This window comes from Macadamia integrifolia, chromosome 2 (genome assembly GCF_013358625.1).
Source record: "Macadamia integrifolia cultivar HAES 741 chromosome 2, SCU_Mint_v3, whole genome shotgun sequence".
Classification (NCBI taxonomy): Eukaryota; Viridiplantae; Streptophyta; class Magnoliopsida; order Proteales; family Proteaceae; genus Macadamia; species Macadamia integrifolia.
In genome coordinates, this window is record NC_056558.1 from 3,545,807 (window position 1) to 3,556,686 (window position 10,880).

Here is a 10,880-nt window from a genome sequence, read left to right on the forward strand (position 1 = left end):
TCATCTCTCCGACTCCGAAACCTGTCTTCTTCTTCTTCTTCTTCTTCTTCTTCTTCTTCTTCTTCCTCCTCTTCAATTTACAGTTTTGTTTTTTACTCTCTCTGCGAGAAGAAAAAAAATCTCAAAATTCGAACCTTGAGTCCGGCTTTGCATGCCTCACAAGACCAAAAATCTTGGGAAGAAGCACAGAAATTTAAGCGCAGAAGATGGACAAGAGAGGTTCTCTTCCTCATAGAGATAGCAAATAATATCCACCATGCAAACGTTGCCAACGCATCGACAATCATCGAAATCTGGTTTCTCATTAGATGAGTGATCACAACTCCAAACGCTCAGATAGCTCTTTTCAAACTTTTTCAATGCCGATAAAGCGACGGCAGCAGAGATCGATACGACCTCAATGCTGGCTTCCCCAGACAAAGGTTGGATACCTCATGACCCGAAGAGCTAACTGCCATATAATAACAACTAGAGAGGAGAAGCAGACAAAGATCTAAGCACTAGAAATTGCAGAGAGAGGGAGAGGGAGAGGGAAAAACAAAACCCTAAACTGATGAGGAAGAGGAAGAAGAAGAAGAGGTTTCTGAGTCGGAGAGATGAAATTGGAAACGTCTCTTGTTCTGTGGCTGTTTACACGGAAGGGAGAGAGGGGTGATCCAACAGGAGTTTCCCCTTCGTGAGCAGAGACAGAGAGAGGGGTGAGAGACATGGTGTCGTGCGAGTGGCTTCTAGCAGGAGAGTTGAACCAATCTGGTTTGATTCATTGGACAGATCGATTCATTTGCTTCTAACTGGTTTTGGTGGAGCTTCAGTCAACAAAGCATCTGAGCCGTCTATTTCAAATTGTCCACGTGTCGACCTCTGCAGGGGGTATTGTACAGAATTGTATGAGATGGGAATTGCAGAGGATTTTTATCCCTCTAAAAGACACTAAAATCAGCTGATTTTCACTCATAGGCTTCAAACAAGTCTAGGCTGAGGCAGGAAGGGCTCCACTTATTTACAACACTATCAATGTGCTTTTCCAACATCATATTTCCAAGTTGGAGAAAACAAATTAAGAGGAAGTGTTTCATGGAGAGGACTGCGGCTATTGTAAGTCCTCAGGGGCTAAAGAGAGTGCACAAGGAAGTATGAACTAGGACATCATTTTGCATTATTTTTTTGAGAGGGAGGGGGGGAACCTTTTGTCCCCTATGCGTCTGGGTGCAGAAGTCACATTCCCCACAGAAACCATTTTTTCCCACAAACAGACTTACATTTCACCACATATTTCAATTCTATGATACCAGATGATAGGAACTCCAAGTAACTTCGAAGCAAAAGCAAATACAAGGGGCAAATGAACCTTTGATAAGCATAAGCAAATACAAAAGGTGAAAGAAATAAAAATCAAGTTCCTTCCTAAGCTTGCATGGGGCATACATACAATGACTTGAGCAAATTAATCTAGGCTCTCTTTTACACTGTTTCAGAATTCAACCATACCCAGCGTCCAATCCACCAATCACATTCACCCAAATTCTCGTGTGAATGGCCCTCATCTGAATTTAATCTTCTGAATGTATAGATATTGCATTCTCATGTCTCACGTGTATCAACGTTTCATGCACTCTATACATAAAATTTAGCTTCCACAAGCCATACACTCTTCTCTGTTCTCCAGAGAACAGACCAATTGAGCAATGTTAGTATTAACATCATCCACTTTGCTGACCGTTTCCTACAGTGAAGCCAAAAGAATATCAGTGATAAGAAAACCACAAAGTGATTCAAAACAAGAAAACAGAAGAACCAACAAATACATTCAAAACAGATGTATCAACAGTGAACTTGATCGCATCTGCTGCTGCACGCGAACGTAGATAGTACATCCCAGTTTTTAAACCCTAGCATAAGCAGAAAAATATGTAAAACCACTGCTATGTTTCCAGAAGAATGCATATCAAAATTCCAGACACCATAAGTAACGTGCAAGCTAATACCTTAGACCAAGCATAGAAGTGCAGGGATGTCAATTTCCCAAAATTAGGTTGGTCCATGTGAATATTCAAACTCTGACTCTGATCTATGTAGCATCCTCGATCAACAGCCATGTCAACCAGTGTCTTTTGCTTAATCTCCCACACCGTCCTGATATCATTGCAACAAATCAGTTTAGCATTACATTGGCATGCATATTAACCATTTTTAAGATATTATAACAGATGTCAGGAAATGGTGAATATCCATACTTGTAAATAGCCTTCAGATCATCAGGAATTTCTGGAATTTTCTGGACTGAACCATTCTCGTAAACTACATTGTTCTTGAGGGCAGGAGACCAAAGACCCATTTCGGTCAAGTCATGAAGTAGATGCTTATTCACCACAACAAACTCCCCACTAGAAAATAAACAGGATTTATGATGTAATATGCAAATCAATAGACAATTGCCCACGAAAAAAGGCTAAATGCTAAGGGCAGAAACAAACCTCAGAACTCTACGGCTGTAGATATTAGAGGTATATGGTTCAAAGCATTCATTGTTGCCAAGAATCTGACTGGTTGAAGCAGTTGGCATCGGTGCTACCAGAAGAGAATTTCTTACACCACTCTTGGAGATCATTTCTCTCAGAGCAGACCAATCCCACCGGGCCGATGGTGTAACACCCCACATATCTGGTTGAAGAATTCCCTGCACATATGCATGACCATCTAAGCTACAAAACTTTGCATGTGAATCAAAAATTGAAAACTTAGAATTGGAATGTGGATAAGGGTGGCCTGGATTCCAATCCAAATCAGACAGGTTCAGCTGGAATCAGCTGCTTCAATCAGAAAGTGAGATGAATGGAGTAGTAGACCTCCTTGGATTTCAATTCTGGAGTTATTGGCTAAAAATCTCCTAAAAATTCTTCATTTCTGCTGCCCAGATGAAGATAATGGCAAAAAATGCATTCCTTGGATCAGCCTCCACGGATTCCAATCCAAATCAGCCAATTCACTCAAGCCAGTTCAATTTTTTGGATACCATGGTGTAAATTTGTTCTTCGGGTGGAATTCATCAATTTTTTGGATAGCATGATGCAAAATGAAAAAGCAACACCAAGCTGTATGTCCTAGTATCTTCTTGGTTAAGGATTATGAGTTTCAGGATGGTAGAGAAGCTGCACATTGTCATGATAAATACCACAACCAGCTTCCATGGAAAATTTCCAGGCATACTTAACAAAACAAAGATGACACAGGATACAATTCTGGCCCAATCATTTGTGCCATCTGATAATTTCCCAAGTCTCACATGACAAGGACAGTAAGTACTGTCTGACGGGTGTTTTGTAAAAGTCACATGAATAATTTATAAAATTGACAAATGAAAATTTCAAAAAAAGGATAAAAAAAGGCCTAGCAAACTCTAATCAAAGTCAAACCTTGCTCACTGGACTCCCATGATATGTTTCATAAGGGCCATCTTCTGCAGCAAGTTCAGACGAAGCTTTGAGAGAATGGTAGTAGATAGTTTCAAAAATATCCTTGTTCAGCTGTTGAGCCTGCAATATTCATAAACCAAACAATTACAGAGACCATTTAAACAAGCTTGAAAATATGCCATTTTTTTTTAACTTAATCTCAACATCAGTAATACCTCTGGTGACTCAAAAGGCATGCCAAGAAGGATGAAGGTATCAGCAAGACCCTGGACTCCAATCCCAAGCGGCCTATGCCTCAAATTTGATGTCTTCGCAGTTTCAACAGGATAGTAATTAATGTCAATAATTTTGTTGAGATTTGAAGTAACTATCGCTGTAACCTGTCATAGCAGCATGCATAACAGCATATTAGAAACTCATTTTATTAAATCAAAATCAATACACAATTACACACAAACATGCAATGGGACAAAAATGATAGTAAATCAAGTAGGTAATTGTTTGCAGTCGTGTGGAAAACCACAGATGTATGTGGCCACACACATGTACACACTATGCACAAACGCATTCATCTAAATGAATGTCAACCCCATTTATTATATTCCCTACACATAATATTCATAAAACAAACCTCAGCCAGCCTGTCAAAGTCAAAATAACGGTTCTTGGATCCTCTACTTCCAACCAGCTTAGATGGGTGCGACTCAATTGGAACCCCCTACAATAGACCAAGAAAAATGAGCATCCAGAGCATCAAAGGCTACCAGAAAGTAAAAGTACAAGGTCCAATGCATGAGACTCACCCTTTCTCTCACGAATCGTGGCAGAGCAATGGATGCCAAATTACAAACTGCAGTTTCAGTCGGACTAGTGTATTCAATGACCTCTGTGCACAGGTTTGAAGACTTGATAGTCCCCAGATTCTGCTGGTTACTTTTTCTGTTGCAAGAATCCTGAAAATGCAATATAAGATCACGAACAAAATCCAGAGAATGCAGACTGTAAGCAGTTTTGAACCTTTATCCAAAGTCTACCTTGAAAAGCATGTAAGGAGTCCCAGTTTCTATCTGGGATTTCAGAATCTCAAACCAGAGGATGTGTGCTGACACAACTTTCTTTGCTTTGCCCTGATTAAATGTACGAATCGATCATTATTATAACCAACAGTCAGCATCAACAAGTCATTGAATGGGCTTACCTCTCTCTCATACCGCATATACAGTTCCTCAAATTTCGCACCCCAACAATCAGCCAGGCCTGGAGCCTCATTGGGACAAAACAGGGACCACTGGAGATTACCTTGGACCCTTTCCATAAAGAGATCAGGAATCCAGAGAGCATAAAATAGATCCCGGGCTCGGTGCTCTTCCTGTAAGAGTGCAAGATATCAAAAAGGCACCTTAATTGCTAGCTTGCCAATTACAATTATTCAGGGAAAACATACACAAACAAACAAGGACAAATCAAATGATCCCCAATAAAATAATCTATGGATCATAGGTGGACCACAAAGTCTTTTGACACAATGCACCAAAGAAATCTCTTCTTTTTTGGTGGATACAAGTGCCAAATAATTCATTATTAGATACCTTTCCATGGTTCTTTCTGAGATCAAGATACTCAAAGACATCGGCATGCCATGGCTCCAAATATACAGCAAATGCACCTACAAGCAGATACACTGACATATAAACAACTAGACCAATAATTTTGTTGAATCAAAATAGAACCATACCTGATACATATATGCAACTATACATATCCAGGTAACAAAAACACACATGCATACAACTGCATTGATGTTGAAAGTGCAAAAAAAAAACAGCCATACATATCTTTGCAAGCTACAAAGATTCACGATTATGCTTTCATAAATGCATACCCTTCCTCTTGCCTCCCCCCTGATCAACATATCGGGCAGTGTCATTGAATACTCGAAGCATTGGAACAATGCCATTGGATGTCCCATTTGTACCACGAATATAACTACCAGTGGCACGAATATTATGAACAGAAACACCAATTCCTCCAGCTTGCTTGCTTATCGCGGCACACTCCTTCAAAGTATCATATATCCCCTCAATGCTGTCCTCTTTCATGCACACAAGGAAGCAACTACTCAACTGCCAAATACCATCAAATGAAGTCAGGAAAAGGGAAAAAAAATTACATATTTCAGAAATTGAGAGACTGGAGGATGTACAAAACATACCTGGGGCCTTGGAGTCCCTGAATTGAAGAGAGTTGGAGATGCATGAGTAAACCAACGTTGGGACATAAGATGATATGTTTTGAGAACAGAGTCAATATCATCCTTGTGGATTCCAACAGCAACTCTCATGAGCATGTGTTGTGGCCTTTCTACCACCTTTTCTTCAACCTTCAACAGGTAGGACCTCTCGAGGGTTTTGAAACCAAAGTAATCATACTCAAAGTCCCTGTCATAAATTATCTCACTGTCTAGGAGTGCAGCATTCTGGAACAGACAATAGTCATCATCAGAATGCAGGTAAGATGAAAATCTTATGATCAGACACATTATAGATACACATCACAAAGCAAAAACATCTAAAAATGAAACCCCAAACATCCAAGCAATAAACTAAGGCCGCGTTTGGTAATGTTTATATTCCAGAAACAACGTTTCGTGTCAAAAACATAAATTTCAGCTTCTGTGTCAAAATGCCCTTTTTTTTTTTTTGGAACAAAATTGGAACGACGGAACTTTGTCTTCTGTAAATTCTCTCTTTTTTTTTTCCAAAAAAAAAAACGAAACACACCGTAAATGCGCCAAACGCTTTATTCCGTTTTTTCGTTTTTATAGAAGGTTACCAAATGCAGCCTAACTACATGTTGTCTTTTCACACTAAACAGCAACTGTAAACAGAAAATATAGAAGGTATCATCTACTAATTCCCTAGAAGTTGCAACCTCCCACAATGCAACTTCATTGGCTTTGTTCTCCCCTACTAAAGTTGAATAACAGTCTCTCTCAAGTCAGTATCACCAAAGGTTTCAAGAATCAGCATCGGTTTCAGCCAACCTGGATCCAGACCCAAATCCTGCTGATCCGCTCATCGGGTCCTTGTGTGGAAAAACCCATACGCCAAGGATACACCCATAGTTAGTAAGTTTGGGGACGGCAATAATTCGGGAACAGACACGTACGGAAATTAAATGGACCATACGGTAATAATACGTTTTAAAAAATCCGGTGCAATAAAACATGTACGGCAATGATAGGTACGTGTTTAATACGTGTTTAGTACGGTTGCTCTGTAAAAACTCGGGAGCAAAAATCCGGAACTAAAAATGATTGTTTGAAGCTAAATTCTAATCTATCATGCTTTTATGGACACTAAAATCCAATCTGATTTTCCAATTTGAAATCATTTCCCATTCTTTTGAATTTTCACATTTAATATTAATTAAATTTAACCTCTAAAAAAGAAATGGTAAAAAGAACTAAGAAGAGAATTAAATCTCATCTCGTCTCATAACTTTTACATATTCTCTTCTTTTTCTTGGTACGAAAACAAGGTTCAAGAAGATGGAGAGTAAGCGTTTGCAATCATTCATCCCTAAGATACACTTGGATTTTCTTGAACTTTCCATGGGGGTATAATCTAAGACCCGTCACGGATCAATTTTAAGGCTCAAGAACCTCCTCCCTTCAACTCCTTTGATTTCTCAGATGCAGTATTGCAAGAACAAAGGGAGGAGAACACCTATGTCATTTCCCTCTTTCTAATTCTTTACATTGTCCGGCTGCAACTATGTTTGTAAATAATTGTCGGTCCAATTCAAATAGCGATTGTAAGCTAAATTTCCTAAAAAGGTTTTCATTTCAACCCCTTTTGGAGAATCGTGCCCTTGTCCATCTTTGTCAATGTGAGTCATCTCTTTTGAATCTTTCTTGCTTCTCGTTAAAAATTATTTGCAGATGCAATCACCCTCGATTGGATATTCCACTACCAATGGGAAGAGAAACAGAGAAGAAGGGTTGATTGGGTTTTCAACAATCGATAGAAAGAGAAATAGAGAAGAGAATGAGATCAAGGGGTATTGATGTCTTACCTATCGCCCTCGGTCGTTGGCCGCCGAGAACGGAGATGGAAAAGAAGGGGTCATTGGGGCAAGGGTTCCTCCTTTTTTTGGTTTACTTAGATGAGGGAAGAAGGAGGGTTATAGTTTCGATCGATTAGGGTTCTTGATAGAAGACAAGGGTTGGGAATCGGGATTTGGCCCATTTGGGTTAATCTCAAAAAAATAAAAAATAAAAATTTTAATCCAAAAGTTTTATTGAATATGTAACGTATTATACAAGTATTATTCATGTACAATACGGCTATCTTTAAAATCTGCATATTAAACGATTTTTTTAGATTGATACATCAAATTATGAACTTTTGAATTAAACGTTCGGGTGCACGTATTATACATGTATAATACGCGTATTTTACTAACTATGGATACACCAATCACAAGGCCATCTGAATCTGATCCAATCCGATCCAGATCAGGATCAGCTGGGACCAATCTGGAGCCCAATTCTGAATTTTGAATCCCTGGTATGTTCCCTTTTTTTAATTTCTGGATCAGAATCAGTCCAAAATCAGTGGAACTCAGCAAGAAAGCACCCTAACCCAAATTTCCATGCAGGATCAGTGTGATCCAGACTGAATCATCCAATCCAACCCAATTTTTCAAACCCTGCATGACATTGCATCCACAAAGGCCATGCATATCAAATTGAATATGGCTATTGGAAAAAAAAAAACACAAAAAGAACAAACAAACAAACAAAAAAACGTGTAGCTTTTACTGTTTCCCTTTTCAATTGTAAAAGGAAAAAGGACAAAATAACAATTCAAATACCTCGCAAAGCATATAGTCCTAGGGCCAATAAGTAAAATAAATTCGGGTTAGATAATGAAATTAACATGAACCTGTGAATTCTGCAGAATAGAGATACTACCTTCATGATTATTTCATAGACATCATCAGCAACAAGGGGGGCCTTCAGCCCAGACTTCTCGTTGACATGGTTGTACATGATTTTGATTCTGCATCAGGTCACGGAACAATTCAAATCAGACTTATCTACTATTTTTTTCACACCTTTTTTCTGGTGGGATGGGGGTGGGAAGAGAGGTGGAGGTTTATAGTAGAGGATCGGATAAAGACAACTAATTAGTAATAATCAAAAACTAAGGTAAAATGGATCAAGCAACATAGGAGCACTTACGTCTCTGAAAATGATTTCTCCGTATTCTTATGCAGATTTGAAACAACAATCCTAGCAGCCAACTATAACAGTCAAACACAAATAAAACCCCATAAGGCATCAGTATCATCATCAGATTAAATCAAATACATCCAGAAGGAAGGATAATGGCGAAACCCTAAAACAACAGATACAGTTAGAAATACACCACTCGCAGAAATACAAACCGATGCATAATCAGGATGATTGGCAGTCATGCCAGCAGCCGTCTCGGCCGCCAATTCGTCAAGCTGGCTAGTAGTGACTCCCTTGTAGACCCCAGCACAGACCTTCTGAGACACAAGCACCGGGTCACAGTGCTCAACACTAAGCCCATAACTCAATTTCTTCAACCGAGCCGTAATCTTGTCAAAATGCACGGACTCCTGACGGCCATCTCTCTTTAACACATACATTTTTCCCACGCTCGAAAACAGACTCTGATGAGTCTCAGATCAAAATCAAATCAAAAACAGAAACAGAACGTCGAGAATATCTGACTCAGGAATTCCGTCGAACAGTTCACTGCCAGAGTCCCAGACAGATTCAGAATTGCATATACGGAGCAAAGGCGATTTCAGATTTACAGACAGAGAAACCTAAGGAAGAAGTGTGCGCGAGAAGGAACTCTGGAAAGAGGAGTTTAAATAATGGTGGTGTCGTTTTTATAAAATCTCTCCCTCCTTTTGAAGGTTTCCCTCTCTATATTGGGTTTTGAAGTTTTCCCGCCAACGATTGAGAATGGAATCAGCAAAAGAGCCTTTTCCTTTGTGTTGTTAGGAAGTGGGAACTTCGTGGTGCATATGCATTTGATCTGCCCAAATGGCTCTATGGTTCACTCAACAACTGGTCAGTCCGGTCGGGTTCGGGCAGGTTTAATTGGTCTTATCAATCTAAAGTCTCATTTCGTTATTACATCGTTTAGTTAATCGAGTCTTATAGGTTAAGTATGGACACATTTATATTTGTTGATCGATTATTGATTGCAGCGTCAATTGGCCCGATTGAACTCACATCGGGCCGGCATCAGTCCGGTCAAGCTTGATAATGCAAGCCAACCTCTGCCATTCGGACTGTGGGATGGCAAGTGCATCACTTGATCTCTTCCAGTTCCTATCGCTTTTTAGGATTGGTGCGGTTCGTAGTGGACCTTGATCGTTAAATCTTTCTTTTTTTTTTTTTTTTTTTTTGTAATAATAAATTTTATTGCAAAGTAGTGCATGATGAGCACAAGGCCTCAATAATACAAGCATCCATGAGCCAAGGAGAAGAAAGTGGCCATATAAGGTCCATTTGATAACGTTTCTGTCGTTTCTGTTTCAAGAAACGGCAGAAACATAAATTTCCGTTTCTATAAACAGAAACGGAATTGAAGGTGTTTGATAAGTCATGTTTTTAAAAGTCGATAGTAACTAGTGAAAGAATGGCCACAAGTTGTTTCCAGAAACGGCGAAACAAGGGGCGAAACAAATTGAACTTGTTTCGCCTGGGTCGTTTCTTGAACCATAAATAAGTAAAAATTTATATTTCTATTTCTGAAAATAAGTGAAACGAAACAGTTTTATCAAACGCTTTTTACTCCGTTTCTACTGTTTCTAGAAACAAAAACGACAGAAACGCGTTTCTTGAAATGTTATCAAACGGGCCCATAGTCTTACATGCTAGACTAACAGCCTTCCGAGCAAGGGAGTTAGCGATACCATTCGTATCCCTTGAAATGTGAAGAATTGTACACTTTGGAATCATATAAGCAAGAGCTAGAATATTAGACATAATAGGAGCAATTGTTGTAAGAGGGTTATTCTCTCTATAATCTAGAAGGTTGATGACAGAGGCATGATCCGATTCGACTTGGAGGAGCCGGATGTTGTTTTCAATTGTCCATAGCAAACCTTTTCGCACCGCCAAAACTTCACTGCATTGCACATCAACAAAATGGAGTGGCTCTGATAAAGCCCAAATAGGATTCCCAACGTTGTTTCTACTGATACACCCAATGCCACCTGATGAAGAACCCAATGGAAAAGCTACATCACAATTAAGTTTAACTCATTCCTTAGGTGGGCGATTCCAATGTGGGGGAGGCACACCATGGTGCTGGGGCTTGGAAGATTTGGTTACCTCCCAGAATTCCTAGTGGGCAATCTCAGCTTTCGAGAAGACTTCAATTGGCGACCACGTTTTCCTATTAAAAACCAAGT

General features: G+C 39.4%; 1 protein-coding gene across 1 annotated transcript; it reads right to left on the minus strand.

Moving 5' to 3' along the window:
- Nucleotides 1-1,332: 1,332 nt before the first annotated feature.
- Nucleotides 1,333-9,449, minus strand: LOC122072002 (ribonucleoside-diphosphate reductase large subunit-like). Its single transcript, XM_042636501.1, has 17 exons — nucleotides 8,868-9,449; nucleotides 8,662-8,723; nucleotides 8,392-8,479; nucleotides 5,626-5,889; nucleotides 5,296-5,536; nucleotides 5,003-5,079; nucleotides 4,612-4,782; nucleotides 4,448-4,540; nucleotides 4,217-4,366; nucleotides 4,045-4,131; nucleotides 3,629-3,793; nucleotides 3,414-3,533; nucleotides 2,475-2,677; nucleotides 2,235-2,384; nucleotides 1,986-2,133; nucleotides 1,806-1,889; nucleotides 1,333-1,723 (listed from the first exon to the last, which is right to left on the minus strand). Exons 1-17 carry the CDS (start codon nucleotides 9,093-9,095, stop codon nucleotides 1,628-1,630), a joined length of 2,427 nt encoding a protein of 808 aa, XP_042492435.1. The 5' UTR covers nucleotides 9,096-9,449; the 3' UTR covers nucleotides 1,333-1,627.
- Between the last annotated feature and the right edge of the window lie 1,431 nt (nucleotides 9,450-10,880).